Source organism: Monocercomonoides exilis, assembly GCF_001643675.1.
Source record: "Monocercomonoides exilis strain PA203 chromosome Unknown scaffold3-2548433, whole genome shotgun sequence".
NCBI classification, from domain to species: domain Eukaryota; phylum Preaxostyla; order Oxymonadida; family Polymastigidae; genus Monocercomonoides; species Monocercomonoides exilis.
The window spans coordinates 1414311-1430314 of NW_027150548.1; the positions used below are offsets into that span (position 1 = coordinate 1414311).

The window sequence follows — 16004 nt, forward strand, 5'->3', positions numbered from 1 at the left end:
TAAATATGTCTTTCAATTTTCGAAGATAGAAGATTCACCGAGCTCATATTTAACTTTTTCACAATTTTGTAAGCAAACTTTGCGTGAGCCGTTGGAGAAAGATCATTTTTATAGAAAGATATCAGTTTTCCACTTGAATCAAAAACGTAGGTTATTCTGGACTGAAACGAAAGTTTATTTTTTGAAACTTCCCACAACCTTTGGAGTAATTTTTTTGAATCAGAAAGAAGGGAATATTTTAACTTTAGCGACTTGACTGTTGAAGAGTGCATCGTAACAGAATCTGTGCTAACACCAAAAACACTTGCTTTTTTTGAAGCAAACCGTTTCATGTAAGAATTGAAAGAACTTAACTCTTTTTGACATGCTTTTGAAGTATCTTTTGAATAAAAAAATATTACAATCGGGCCAGATCCAAGAAGAGTTGAAAATTTTATATTTCTGCCTCGTTCATCTTTAAGAGTAAAATCTGGAGGTACCTCTCCAATGTTTATTGCAGTCACAGTGAATGAACACAAAATAAATGTTAATATCATTCTTTGAAATTTCGAAATGCAAAGGGTCGCTGCGGATGCGAAATTGACAGTTTTGCGAATTGTTGGAATTTGCGAATTCCATCCTTAATTAAACACTGAGAAACATTTATCTCAATTATTTGTGTGCAGGAATAAACGTTTGAATATTTCAGCATAAATTTTATTTTTCAAAAAATTTCATGAATTGAATTAAAATATTATGGCTGAAGATCAAACAATTTTTTCAGCAATTCAAACAAAACAACAATTTTCAAAAGTTGACAATAATTTGTATAAAAGGCATAACGTAAAATAAATAATTTTCAACTATCTTCGAGAATGCATATTGTCCTTCCAATTTCTCTGATCATCATGGCTGTGCTGGTATCTGAACTGCTGCTGGCGCTGTGTCCTCTGCTGATCAGAATAACTTTTGTATTGTGAGTGTGTTTGTGTCTGGTATTGTTGTTGTTGTTGTTGCTGCTGCTGTTGCTGCTGCTGTGATTGAGAGTAAGGCTGAGGGGAGTAGCTGGAGGAGGATGAAGTGGCTGAGCGAGGTGAAACAGTGGAGAGCATTCGATGTTGCATTTGGGGTGCCTCTTGACGAGGAGGTTGGACACGCACAGAAGAAGAGGGATAGACAGATGGAGAAGAAGAAGAAGAAGAAGAGAGAGAAGAAGAAGATGATGATGAGGAAGAAGCAGGAGAAGATGAGGAGGGAGAAAGAGAGGGAGATAAAGAAGAAGTGGATGATGAAATAGAAGGAGTGGAAGAGGAGGAAGAGGAAGAGGAAGAGGAGGAAGAAGAAGCCATAGAATTCTTCTGCTGAGCAGGCGAAGCAGCTTGTGGAGAACGTTGCATTTGCGTTTGTCGGTTAATTGTTGTTGCAGCAGCAGAAGGAGAAGGAGAAGAAGGAGAAGAAGAGGAAACAACAGAGGTTGATGTTTGAATGGGAGGTTGAAGACGAGAAGAAGAAGAAGAAGAAGAAAGAGAGGAAGAAGGAGAAGAAGAGACAGATTGAGGAGGATAATGTTGAGTCATTTGTGTCTGTGCTGGTGGATGTAATGAAGATGGCTGCTGAGATGGCAATGGAAGAGGAGTTTGGATTGGAACATTTGCATTCACATTGACATTCATATTCAAAGGAACAGGAACAGAAAGAGAGGAAGAAGAAGAGGAGGAAGAAGAAGATAGTGAAGAAGATGGAGAAGAAGAAGAAGAAGAATGTGAAAGAGAAGAGGGATGATACGAAGCAGCAGGCTTTGCTGAAGCAGTATTTGATTGAAGAGTCTGTTGAGAAGACAAGACAGAAGGAGAAGGAGAAGATGGAGAAGGAGAAGAAGAATAAGAAGGCTGTGTCAATTGAGAAGATTGCATTGTTTGTTGAGGATGTTGATATACATTTGTTGATGCTCCTCTGTATTGTGGAGGAGCATTGGAAGCATTCTTCATTGGCTTCTGAGAATATTGCTGCGTCTGGCTTGGTATTTGCATTTGTGCCTGCATTTGTGTCTGTGTCTGTGATTGCATTGGAGATTGACGCTGTTGCTGTTGTTGAAGCTGATATTGTTGTTGTGGTTGTTGTTGTGGTTGTTGTTGAGACTGGGGCTGTGGTGGTTGTGAATGATAAGTCGGTCGAGCTGTTGGAACAGATGTTGGAATAGAAGAAGGAGAAAGAGAAGGAGAAGGAGATGATGATGAAGAAGATGGCATAGCTGAAGAGCGATTTACAGGCATTGAAGAATGAATCTGTTGGTGAAATGAGTTTTGAGGAGGAAGAGAAGAAGAAGGAGAAGAAGGAGAAGATGATAAAGGTGAAGAAGAAGAAGAAGAACCTTGCAGACTACGAATGGAAGGTCCAGAATAAGCAGATGAATCTGATGTTGGAGCAGATTGGTTAATTCTTTGTGTCTTGTTGGAGTTGTATGAAGAAGAGGAAGAGGAAGAAGAGGAAGGAGGAGGAGAAGAGGAAGAAGATGTTTGAGAAAGAGGGATAGATTGACGAGAAGAGGAAGAGGAAGAAGATAGGGGTGCTGTTTGTGGTATTTGATTGCGATTGGAAGTATCTTTCTGATCGCTTTTTGTGGATTGGAGAGAAGAATGAGAAGAGGAAGGAGAGGAAGAAGGAGAAGAAGAAAATGAGGAGGAAGAAGAGGATGAGGAAGATATTGATAAAGAAGAAGAAGAAGGAGAAGGAGGAACAGAGACAGAAGAAGAACGAGAGGGAGAAGAAGAAGAAGGAACACTTGAGTGTCTGTGTGAATGATGATGAGAATCAGAAGAAGAAGGAAGGGAAGAAGAAGAAGAAGATGAGGAAGAAGAGGAAGAAGGACGAGGAATGGAAGAAGAAGAAGATGATGATGAAGATTGATAAGAAGCTGAAGAGCTTCGTTGATGAGAACGATTGTCAGATGGCTGTTGGAATTGAGAAGAAGAAGAAGAAGAAGAAGAGGAGGAGGAGGAGGAAGAAGAAGGATATGAAGAAGAGTTTGAAGAGTTTGAAGAGGAAGAGGAAGAATTTGGTGATTTTGCAGGAGGACTTCTTGTTCTTGAGTGTGAATGCCTTCCTCGTGCATCATGTCTTTCTTTCTCTTTCTCTTTCTCTTTCTCCTTTTCCTTTTCCTTCTCCTTCTCTTTCTCCTTCTCTCTGAATGTTCTTCCTCTTTCTCTGCTTTTTGATCGCCTTTTTTCGCTTTCCTTTGAATTCGAAAGATGCTCCCTCTCTTTCTCATCACTTCGCATTCTGACTTCTTTTTCATTGTCTTTTCCTTTCTCTCTTTCTCTTTCTCTCTCTCTTTCCTTCTCTTTCTCTCTCTCTCGATCTCTTTCTTTGTCTTTGTCTTTGTCTTTGTCTTTGTCTTTGTCTTTATCCTTTTCTCTTTCTCTCTCCTTCTTTTTCTCTTTCTCTCTATCTCTGTCTCTGTCTCTTTCTCTCTCTTTCTCTCTTTCTCTTTCCTTTTCCTTCTCTCTCTCTTTCTCCCTATCCTTCTCTTTCTCTTTTTCTTTCTCTTTCTCCTTTTCTTTACTTTTCTCCTTCATCTTCTGCTTATTCATCTCCTCTTTCTCTCTCTCCTTCTCCTTTTCCTTTTCCTTCTCTTTCTCCTTCTCTTTCTCTTTCATCTCCTTCATCTCCTTCTCCCTCTGCATCTTCATCTCCTTCTCCCTCTCCTGTTCTGCTTTCCTCTGCATCCCAATCTTCGTCTTTATTTTGAGTGTCGTGTTCTTCTTCAGCAGCTCTGTATATCTCTCAGCCAGCGGAACAAGCTCTGTTTTCTTCATCGCAATGATTCTTTCAGTCAGTCCTTGAAACTCCTCAATGGAATGGTCAAAAATCGGAAAATCTTCAGCCACTTCCACCAGAAACAGCAGCACACGCTTCATCATCACAGAATCCCCTAGCTTCACTGCCTCGTCTGCTGTCTCCATCATCTTCTCCCCCAACATCAAGTGGAGCGCATACCCCATCACCCGCAGCTCCTCCAGCGTCGTCTTGCCCCAGTCGCTCACACGGAACAAGGTAGCATCAATCAACGGATTCGTCACAATTCTCATAATCCTCGCCACAAACAAGCCATATCGCCTCGTCTCTGCTTCTGTCAAAAAGGCAACTGCCGAAAGAGTGCTGCGGACGGCCTGGTAGAAGAGGTAGTGCAAGGGAAGCTCTTTGCACACTTTCCTACCCAACATCCGGAGAAACTCCGCGGAGAAATACGCATCGCGGGCAGAGAGCAGAGAACGGGGGAAGAGACAGTAGCGGGAGAAGCGGCGGATGAAGGGGAGATATGAAGAGTAGGAAGAAGAAATAGAAGAAGAGGAAGAAGAGGAAGAAGAGGATGATGTTGTAGAAGTTGCTAAGGGAGAAGAAGGATTAATCGTAGTGGAAGACGTAGAAGGCGATGTGATTGCAGAAGAAGGCACAGAAAGAGCCAAAGGAGTGTTCGAAGGAGTCGCAATTTGTGTGTCAGTCTCAACAGAATCCATTGCCTGTTTGTTTGTGCTGCTGGATGAAGACAATGGAGAAGGCTGTGATGAATTTGATGATGAAGCAGAAGTTGCAGAAAGTGCAGATGTTGGTAAATGGATTGGAATTGGAGAAGAAGATGATAGCTGTTTTGAATTAGAAGAAGAAGAAGGAAGGGGAGAAGAAGAAACAAGAGAAACAGAGCTATTTTGAGGAGATGAAGCAGGGGACGAAATGGTCGATGGAATCAACACAGAATTTGGAGTAGATGGAATCTGCTGAGAGGAAGAGGAAGAGGAAGAGGAAGAAGAAGAAGATGAAGCCGATGCCAAAGACGGATACAGAAGCCCCTTCGCCTTCCTCATCTGATCCACCAGATGGAGTATTTGAGGGCTCTTTGAGTTCTGTTCTGCCTTCATCTCCTTCAGCAGCATCTCGTTCTGTGCACACAGCTGTTTAATTGTCCTTTTTGTGTTTTCGAGTGATGTTGTTGGCAGTTTCTTCTGCAGTTCAGATATTCTTGTGGTGACTGTGTTGTTGTATGTGCGGTATTCCTTGTATGGATCGAAGACATTGGAGAGAGAAAGCGACCAGAAGACGAAGAAGAGACGAGGAGTGATGGAGCGCCAGGCATCGAAGGGAACAACACGGACGATGCGGCGCAGCCACAGGGATGAGTTCTGGGGGAGAGATGAAAGGAGATTGGGGATGGAGGAAGAGGAAGAAGAGGAAGAAGATAATGATGAAGATGATGAGTCAGTTAATTGAGCCAAACATTGTTCCATGTCAGATGGAGAAGGCAGAGGAAGAGTCTTCCATCTGTCTAATTCTGCTGCAAAATCATTCATCATAAATGGCCTGCTCCACAAAAGCGCATAACTCAAGGGCACTTTGTATTCAATGACAAGCATGTCTAATGGAGTGACATGTGGATAATACTTCTCTTCCAGCAGTGAAATCGGTGGAATGCTGTCATTCTTTGATTGGTCGGTTGATAATTGAATGGATAAAGAAGAAGAAGAAGAAGAAGACCCAGAAACATTCCCCTCCACCTCTCCAAAAGTGACTCCTTCATTGATCGCATCAGCTGCCAGCTCCGCATGCTGCATGAGGATGCTGTGAATCTTGTCAATCAGCTCCGACACCAGCATCACATACTCACTCTGTGTGTTCTCTTCCACATTCCGCACTGCCCTCGCCAGCCCCACAAAAACTGGCTCCCACAGAGCAGTGTGTGTGAGGGGCTTGCGCATTCGGTCCATGTCTGGCGGAGGAGGGCGACGCTGCATAGAGAGGAAAGCATTCAACGCATCAGCAGCGGAGGCGGTGGAGGCGAATGTGAGGGAGGAAGAAGGGGTGAAGGAAGAAGAAGAAGATAGAGAAGTAGCAGCAGCAGCAGTTGATAAAAGAGATGATGGAATGGAAGATCCCAGTGGAGACAGAGCAGAATGAGCTGCTGCTGACAAAGCTGTGTATTGTGAGTGCATCTGCACAGCAGACAGAGAAAGGTTAGTTTCTCTTGTGAGGAAAGGAGAGGCATGCACAGCTGTTGGATACACATCATCTGGCGAGCGTGTCCGTGTGATGTTTGTGACCAGCCGCTGATAAATCACCATTTCCAGCGCATTCCCCCGCAAGCACTGTGACTGGAGGAATGTGAGCAATGCAGAGATGTCAATCTGGCTGTGCTGGAAGCAGGCAGCAGCAACGAACTGGGCGGTGTTCAGGAGCCATTGGGAAACAGAGGTGCCGTCTGCTTTGAGAAGCGGCTTGCGATTGTTGCAGAGCCGGCGGATGAGCACAAAAGGCAGAACATCCCAAGCGATCGGAGGACAATGTGCAAGAATCTCCACAAACCTGTCAACAAAGTTGTCGTATGCCTCGATGGTGGCCAAGATGTCGTTGAACACAGGGAGTGGATTGCTCATAGCGAGGCGTGTGAGGATGCGCCCCATCACACCCAGATTTTCCTTCGACAGGCGTCTGGTACATTTCTTTGTTTCTCTCACTGTGCGGAGGCGGGCGAAGGCGCAGAGCGGGTGGCGTGTGTGGACGGTGCTGAGGGTCTCATAGAGCATGTTGCGCTGGACGAGGGAGAAACAGCGGAGAACACGCCAACACTCACAGGAGAGAGGGTAGTTGGACTGAGTGAGCATGAGAGAAGGGAGGAGGGTGCTGCAGAGGAGGGAGAAGACGATTTCTTGCTCGAGTTGGGGGAGGTATGAGGAAGATGGACGGGATTGGAGGTTGTTTGGGGTGTTGTTTGAAGAAGTTGTTGGCTCAGATTCCATTTGAATGCTTTTATCTGAATTTTCTGTGTTTTCTTCTTTCTCTTTCTCTTCCTTTTCGACAGTCTCCATGTAACAGACAAGAAAGCGGCAGACTCTGGAGAAGAGAGGGATGTTGTGGAAGAGATGGGGTCCAATGAGCATAAGAGGATGATGCATGCGATGGAGAAGAGAGGAGAGAGAGGAAGATTTGGATTGAGGAGTGGCTGAATGAAGAAAGAAGAAGAAGAAGAAGAAGAAGAAAAGAAGAAAGATTATGATTAAATGAATCGTGAATAAATGAATAGAAAAATGAGAAAAATGTTAAATTGCAATACAAATGATAGAGAGATATAACAATATAATAACAAAATTAAATAAAAAATTCAAAAATAAAATAAAATAAAAAACAAAACAAATATTATACCTTTCTCTCTCGTCAACAGAGAATTCAATGCAAACTCTCTTGACTCTGGTGCCTTCACCATCGACTTCTTCTGCATGTCTGTCACTTCCTCATCCATTTCACTTGTCTCTTTTTTACCTTCTTTTTCTTCTTTTTCTTCCTCTTCCTCTTTCATCTGCTTTGCCCTCAGCACAAATGCAGAGGAGACAGTTTGCTGATAACATTTCAGCGCTTCTTTGACCGTTTTCCCATTGAGCTGCGTCTGGTTTGTTTGGGCTGTCACTTCTGACAGCATCTTCTTCCTCCTCTCAAAAATTGACATCTCCCCACCCTCTTGCAATTCTTCTCTTGTGCTTCTTCCATTTTCTCCTATGGAAGAAGAAGAAGAAGAAGAAGAAGAACCAACCTCTTCCACATCCATTTGTCCGCTTCTCCCCATCTTCTTCTTCTTCGCTGCCATTGCTGCTGCACTAATCTCTTGCACATCTCCATCATCACCTTTTTTCCCTCCTTCTTCATTCTCTTCATTCTCATTCCCGTCTTCAATCGCTCCTTCTTCCCTTTCTTCTCCTTCTCCTTCTCTTTCCTCCAACATCCTCGCTTCTTCCTCTTCCTCTTCTTCCTCTTCTTCTCTCTCCTTCTCCCCCGAATTCTTCCTCTGCCTCCTCAAAATAGCCTTCTTCGCAGCAGTCAGCCCTAGCTTTTCACACACACTTTCAGATGCCATTAAACAATCTGCTTCATCCAGCAGAAGTTCAATGTGTCTGAACAGACTCGCTCTCATCCCGTCTTCGGCTGCCACATCGACAAGTGCTGTGTAGTTGCCCACTTTCTTTGCATCATACAGACTGCGGGGGCGTTTGTGTGTGAGAGAAGAAGAAGAAGAAAGAGGAGAAGGAGAAGAGGAAGAAGAAGAAGAAGGTGATGATGATGATGATGATAATTGTTCAATTGCAGATTCTGCTTCGTCTGTTGAGAGATAAAGCAGATCAGAAAAGTCTTCATCCATTTCGCCTTCTTCCATCTCTCCTTCAGATGACATGCTATTCGATGGAGAAGAAGAAGAAGAAGATGCTGATGAAGAATGATTTGATGCACTATTAACAGATGCAGCTGAAGAAGACGCTGAAGCACTTGTTGTCGAACCAGTTGAATTTTTAGTTCCCATCTTTGTCACCTTCTCTCCATTTACCCCTTTCCCTCCACTAACACCACCACCACCATTCTTCTCATTCCCCTCTTTCTCCTCCTCCTTCTTCTCCCCATCCTTCTCATCCTCATCCTCCTCATCATCAGCTGCTCTGAATGTCGGGTGTATCACTCTCAGCGCCTCCTTCGGTGCGGCATCTGCAACAGACGGAGTCACCAGCACTCCACCTGCATTGATGATCGGCTGCAGGATCAGCTTTTCAGCCACATCAAATGCACCACACTCAATCAACGCAGACGCCAAGCGGAACGGCTGCCATTCAGCCACAAAGCCAGTTGGCTCGTATTGCTCGCTTAAATCACCTGATTCTTTCTCTTTCTCTTTCTCTCTCTCTTTCTCTCTCTGCATTGCAGAAGAAGAAGAAGACATTGTTGGCACATTCATATTCATCTTCCCCTTCTCTCCCTCTTTCTCTCTCTCTCCTCCTTTCCCATGCTGTGTCTGTCTCACAAGCCCATCCGGAATGAAGAAGGCTGGCGGTGCTGCTGCCTCTGGATCCACATTGCCCATCGTCTTTCTCGGATTCTGCGGCGTCTCCTTCGCTCTGAAGAACGCATTTTCATTGAGACTCAGCAAAGTCGGGTGTGTTTCGACGTTTTGGAACACTTGTACTGGAAGATGGGCATAGGAGGAGCCATCTGAAACTGACTGGACAACAACAGAGATCGAATCAGCAGCTTCGGAGGCAGATGTCGATGATAAAGTGAGAGGTGGGATGTATTTGCCATCGGAAAAAGCAGAAGGATGATGTGAAGAAGAAGAAGAAGAGGAGGAGGAAGAAGAAGAAGATGGTGAAAGAGAAGACAAAGATGACATGTGAGAAGATGAACCGCCTAATCTGGAAGGTGTTTGTGAGGCAGAAGGGATAGGAGAGCGTGAAGGTGTTGGAGACTGCGATGGATTCGGAAGCAAACCAGGTCTTTCTCCACCTTCCCTTTCTCTTTCTCTTTCCCTCTCCCTCTCCCTTTCTCTCTCTCTCCTCTCTCTCTCTCTCTCTTCTCTGCTGGTGTTGGCAGATTCCACAGAGTCCATCATTCGTGCAGCTGCAGCACTTTCGTCCATTGCATCGCGGATGGCACGTGCAGAAGGCATCGACTCATACTGTCTTCTGTTGGCTTCTATTGAAGAGAGACAGGATGAGCTTACAGGGCGAATGTATAAAGTGGATGGGTAAGAAGAAGAAGAAGAGGAGGAGAAAGAGAAAGAAGAGGAAGATGATGAACTCACAACAGCTTCTGCGATGTTCTCCTGTTCTCTCACAGCAGCTGCCCCAAATGGAGAGTAGATGAACGACGAAGAAGCAGGGAGTGCCAGTTCACTTGGCAGCGCAGACTCAAACGTAGCTTCTAGCATCCTGTTCTGCATCAGCACACTCGCCACAGCTGATCTCCCTTGAAGAGAAAGAGGAGGGGCTGGATAAGAAGGGGGAGGAGACAGGAGGGATTGACAAGTGTAGATGTGCTGTGCGTATCTGAGGAAAGTAGGTTCGTATTCGTCGATGGCTGGGCGGAGGAGAGAGACGAGCGAGGCGCCGTCGACAATGCCATTCAGAATGAGAAAAGCAGAAAGACGATAGAGAGAATGAGGGGCAGGCATTCCGTAGTAGGCGATGGTGGGAGCAGAGGAGGAGGAGATGGAAGAGGAGGAGGAGGCAGAGGAGGTTAAGATGGATGTGAGAAGAGATGATTTGTTATTTGAAGAAGAAGAAGAAGAAGATGATGATGAAGGTATAATAGCTGTTTGGTTGTATGGCTGTATTGTCTGGCTGTTCCTTTGAGAGTATGAAGAAGGATAACCTGAAGACGACACATATGCGCCCTGTACAGAAGATGGATATCTTTGAGACTGCATCGACATTTCATTCCCTCTTGCATATGCAGAAGAAGAAGAAGAAGAAGATGATGATGATAAAGAAGAATTCATTCCTTGTGATGAAAGTGATTGTATCGAACGAGGCGGAGGTTCCATCACGAGCTGCTGTGGCGACCCAGCAGGCCACAAGAACTGTCCTTCGAAATAAGAACGGAACTTGAAGCTCAAAATGCTGAGGATGTGGAACGAAGGGAATGTGGACAAGAGAGAAAGAAGAGAAAGAAGAGCTGCTATGTGTGGGTGTGACGACAGAAGAGCAGCTTCGTCTTCAGAAGTCGAAGTGAAGGCCAGGCGAGCTGAGGCGTCGATGCGGTTGGCGTAGTTGTGGCGCCGCTTGGAGTTGAAGAGCTGGGCAGCTGATGAATGATCGATTGAGCCTAAGATGAGCTCCAGAAGAGATTCCATTGACTCGAGAATGATGTCGACAACTCTGTTTGGATCGAGTCGAAAGTGACCTTTTAAAAAAATATTCAAAAGAAAGTCAAAAATTTAAAAAGATATTTATATAATAATTTTTATTTGAACATATTATTTAATAATCAAAAAATAGAAAACCAATCAGAGTTCTTATTTCTTCTTGCAGATGAAAAGGAGATTGAAGCAAAACAGGATGACTGAGTGCAACTAATAATTTAGAAAACCCTTCTTCCTCCTCATGAAGAAGATTATACTTTCTCTGAGTAAATCTACGTGTTTATTAATAATAATCTCAGAATAATAATTATAATTTTCATACAGAAGAGCAGTTCTTTTTCGTGGTATTGAAAGTTTTGAACCATCAACAAAACCCATGCAATAAAGTCGTTCAATGTCTAAAATTCTCATCAAATCCTCCTTTGAAATCAGTTCTTGTTTCTAAAAAAAATACAAATTTTCACAAATATTTCTTTAAAAAACAAAATGAAAACATGAAACGAGCCTGAAATTCCATTAATAACAGCGTAGCATTTTTCGACTCGAATGAAAGAGATTGCATTCCTTTCGTATCTTTTGGAGCAGGATAACGACAATCTAATAAAAAACGCAGTGATCCTTGAGCAAACAAAAATATACAAACACAACACAAACCTAATTGCTCGGAAACAAAAATAAATGATGCTTTACGATATTCAGATTTTTCATCTAATAATTTTTGTAAGAATTCTCCAGGAGACACTTTTCCTTCAGTCTTATCTTTAATGTATTGATTCAAATCGGTCAAAAACCTTTGCTCCAATATTTCATCGAACATTTAATCAAAAATTCAAATTATTTGAAAACTTTAAATTTGTATCGACAAAAAAAATGGAGAAAATATTTGTAATGATCTCTTCCACTTTATTTTATTTTGAATCATTTCAAAATTTGATTTTGCAAATTGAAAGCAATTGATTGTAACTAAATCATAATTTATTAATTGAAAATAATTTTGTTCAATTCTTTTGGTGTTTGAAAAATTCTCTTCAATTCTCTATCAATATTTTTTTCTCATTTCATAATGATGAAGCTTTTATACAAATACAAAATAGAATAATTATTTTTGATGAAAATTATATATATATGTTTGTATTTAATTATAAAAATAGTTTTTCATTGAAAGTGTTGTTATCAGTTCATCAGACATTATTTCGAAAATATACATTATTAGGTTTAGATCAGAATAAAAATTTATATTTCGCGTAACTGCGTAAATATGGCTGATCTGAAATGCATACAATTTTTAGCCAGCTCACAAGATTATTGCGTTGATCCTATTTTTACTGAGGATTCTCAATTTATTTTATCAGCGCAGGGAAATCAAATCGCAGTAATTTCGGTTTCAACTGGTGAAATAGTTTCCTTTCTGCGTGGCCATACCGAATTAGTTACAGGAGTGCATATCTCGCCGTTTAATTCTGAAGAAATTATTTCATCTTCACTTGATGGTACTTTACGGTTTTGGAATGTAAAAACATCAAAAATGGTTTCTATGTTTCGTGTTGGAATGCCTATACGCTCTTTTGTTCCTTCACAGGCAACTAAAAAGATATTTGTTGTTCTTCAACGAGCATGGAATCAGCAGATTTTTTCAAGCTTTGACTTAAAATTCAGTTCCATTTCATTTTTGCTCCTTGGGTCCAGCTTTTCACCTTTATCAAGCAACAGTTCAGGGACCATTGTCGGAGTAGCAACTACAAAAATTATATTTTTATATCATGCATTGGAACGTTTTTATAGTGTCATCGCACAAATTTCGAAAGCATTTCCTTTCACTGCATTTGCAATTGACGACGATGGTAATGTGGTGGCCGTTGGTAACTCAATTGGGAAAATGAGCATTTATCCCCGTAATACATGGAAGCGTCTTTTCTTTCTCGGGCACAGCGAACAAGTCCTTGATGTTAATAATATTAGTATTGCAAACTCAATTCCTTCACATGTTGCACAAGCTAAAGTTTTGGGAATTTCTATCCCGCAAAGTACTGTTCATTGGCATGATAATGCCATTCGATCCATGTCGTTTATGAGAGGAGGAGACATTTTGGCTTCAGTGGCAAATGGGTCTTCTCTTGCTTTATGGACGGTGGCTGGAATGCAACGATCTGTCATCCCTCGTCTTCCTCATCGACTTGTTGGTGTGGCAGTGTCTCCTGATGGAAGAAGGATTGCAGTGAAAAGTCGCGGGGGTGAAGACGGGCCAGGCTCACTGTCTGTTGTTGATGTCATGCTCGGCGTTGTTGGTGTGAGAGTGGATGGGCTTTCATGGCAAAAGAGAGAAAGTCAAGGAGCATTGTGCGATGTTGAAAAGATCATCGAAAGCACAGAAGAATCTGCTTCTGGTGCGAATCAAACTTCAAAATCAACAAAAGAAAATATAGAAAGTCGTCCAATGAAGTTTTATCCGTGGAAGTTTCCTGTCAACACTGAATCAGCCTTCTCAACTCTTTCATCTGTTTTTCCTCCTCCAATATTTGTGAAGCATCCTCCTCTTATCCCTGCTGAGGCATCGAATCAAATATCCCTATCATCATCATCATCATCATCATCATCTTCTTCTTCTTCTTCTATTTCTTCAGTTCTTCAACACTATTCATCCCATCTTCCTTCCACACACATCCTTCTCTGTGCCAACAGAAGCCGTCTGATCTCCTTCGATCTCCTTGCCCTCACACCCACAAACGCAGCTATGTCTATTCTTCCTGACGCTGTTGAAGTGAGAGAAGGCAAAGAAAGCACCATCGAAGCAGCATGTGTGCTGAGTGACGGGCAGACGCTGGTTGTGGCAGAGCGAAAGAAGAAGCTGTGGGAAATGAAGCCAACGAACACCGTGCGCTACGAAACGAAGAAAGGAGAATATTTGACCGGTCTGACAAGAGAGTATTTTGAGAAAGAACTGAAAAAGACAGCGGAGACACTGTTTTTACCAGGAAACAGGGCAGAAAAGAGAACAATGCTTCAAGCATTGGCATCATCCTCGTCTTCCTCCTCCTCCTCCTCCTCCTCTTCCTTTTCATCCTTTGATCCTGATTCAGCCTCATCTTTGTCTGCTGCATCCATCGCAGAACTTGTGAAAGTGTCTAATCCCAAAGGGCACATCGACATCTCCATTGATGGCTTCGATCCACTTGAGCGTGATCATTATGCACTTCATTTCTGGGAGCTGCAGTCGACGTCGCACAACTCTGACTCAACATCTGCCTCGTCTCTGTCGCAGCTGCATATGTTCCGCCCTCACACTGTAGTGGACACGCCACACTCAGCCGCATTCACTGCACTGGTGGCACATCCTTCTCTTCCGCTGGTTGTGTCGTGCTCGGGTGATGCTTCATTCAAAGTATGGGAGAAGAAACAGCCGAGAGAAGAGAAGGAAGGGCAGGTTATTTCCCTGCTGAACGAATCAGGAATGAAAAAGAACAAACCGAAAGCAAATCCCAACCAGATTACCAGGGGTGTGCAGCAGACTGAGTTCAGCTGGCTTTGCGTTTCATCTCGGCAGATGGAAGCAGACGCCATTGACGCAGCAGCATATTCTCCAGACGGGACGACTTTGGCTGTCTCAGCAGATCACACGTACTTTTTGTTCACTTCACGAGGAGAAGAGCAGATTGCTGCAATTAGTCTGCCTCTCAGAGACATCGAGCCGTTTGAGATGTGCACTTCAAGTGCGAATAAAAAGAGTGATGTTGCAATGAATAATCCGAAAGAATCCACATCGAGCGAATCCAAAGAGCAGTTGCCCGGGCCGCTGTCATCTTCTGAAAATTCAACAGATAAATCTGCTTCTGCAAAGAAAGATTCAGCAAAACAAAACGCTTCAAAGAGACTCCACATAAAAATTCGCCTTCCGCCCATTCGACATGGCCTTTCTTTTGTGTGTGGAACAAGACTGTGTTTGGTGGAGACAACAGCGATAGGGTTGTTTTGTGTGGATGTTGAGAAGAAGAAGCTGAAATGGATGAAAAAAGGAAGATTTTCTCATCTTGCAGTTGATGGCACATTAATCTCAATCTCAGAACAGAAGAATGAAAATGCATCTTCGAAGAAGCAAGGGTCTCAATCAAAAGATTTGTACTTCTCTTCTTTGTTTGCAGCTGTTCTGGAGCACAAAGAGAGCATGCTTCCAATTGTGCCTCTGCAGGCTGGTTCAAATACTCTGCCAGCCAGTAAATATATGCGTTCTTATCAAGTTCCTCCAGCACCTACTTACCCAGCGTGCTGCAAAGAGGTTTCCAACAACTCTGAGCTGATGGTCTTCTCCACACTCTCACCAGAGCCACTGGTGTCTGTGAAGCTTGCCTCGACTGTGGATGACATCTCGTTTGTGGCTCCGCTTTCTGCATCTTTTGCAGACGGCTCTTCGAAAAAGGAGGAGAAGTTGGTGTCTGCTGAATGGGCAGGAATAGAAGGAGTGAATGATCTACTTGTAGCAACAGAGAAGAAGGAGATTCTGCGGGTGAAGTTGGCTCCTCTTCTGAAAGCAACACTGTTGGAAACAAAGTCAAATGAAGCTGACTCATCACAGAAATGTATTCAAGCAGATTACAGCACGAGTGTCCCAAGGAAATTTGAAGCCAAGAAACAAGCACAAAGCACTATCAAGAATGAGGAGGGAGACGATGCTTCTTCTTCAGTACAACAACAACAGCAGCAGCAAATTGCTTCCAAAGCAGAAAGCGTTCTGGGTCCACTTGCTGTCACGAAGATTGCATCAACTGAAAATCAAAATAAAACAGAGACGCCAATCAAAGTTAACAGACAATCGCAAAGACAGAGCCAACTATCAGCTGCTTTCCAGACAGATTCGCAAAATCAGTTGAGCTCTTCACAGAAGCGTTCACGCGATAAAGGCAAGAACCGCAAGCAGCGCTCCTTGTCTGATGTGCCAATGCCACTGGAAGCAATGCAGAAGGCGATGGAGAAGGAAAGTGAAGGTGAGAAAGAAATAGATGAAAGGCCGAGCTTACTGGAGTCGATGTTGCATTCAGCTATGGATGGAAAGGAAGAAGTGGAAGAGATGAGAAAGACAGCAAGACGGGAGAAGGAAGAACAAAGCAAAATAAGCAAAGGAAAAGACATCACCGGAGAAGAAGAGGAAGAGGGAGAAGAAGATGAAGAAGAGATGAGTCCAATGAGCCCACTCTCAGATTCTGGCTCTGAAGCTGCGATGGAGTATGAGCCGCCGAAAAATGAGAGGTCTGCACAGCATTCGATTGATGCTGCATTGGAACCTCTTCTTCATTTGGACGAAGAAGCCACTAACATCCTCACTACTCCTGATAAGCTTATCGAAATGTCCAATTTCTTATCTTCATGA

General features: G+C 43.2%; 2 protein-coding genes across 2 annotated transcripts; one reads left to right on the forward strand and one right to left on the reverse strand.

Annotated features, from left to right (window-relative positions):
• Nucleotides 1–680: 680 nt before the first annotated feature.
• Nucleotides 681–11462, reverse strand: MONOS_10529 (putative THO complex subunit 2; the record flags this gene model as incomplete). The annotated part of the gene is made up of 7 exons (XM_067862986.1): nt 681–6970; nt 7171–10686; nt 10787–10845; nt 10873–10917; nt 10968–11079; nt 11147–11263; nt 11300–11462. The coding sequence occupies 7 exons, from the start codon at nt 11460–11462 to the stop codon at nt 843–845; spliced, it is 10140 nt and encodes a 3379-aa protein (XP_067735301.1). The 3' UTR covers nt 681–842.
• Nucleotides 11463–11903: 441 nt separating this feature from the next.
• Nucleotides 11904–16004, forward strand: MONOS_10530 (uncharacterized protein; the record flags this gene model as incomplete). Its single annotated transcript, XM_067862988.1, has 2 exons — nt 11904–12145; nt 12428–16004. The coding sequence occupies 2 exons, from the start codon at nt 11904–11906 to the stop codon at nt 16002–16004; spliced, it is 3819 nt and encodes a 1272-aa protein (XP_067735302.1).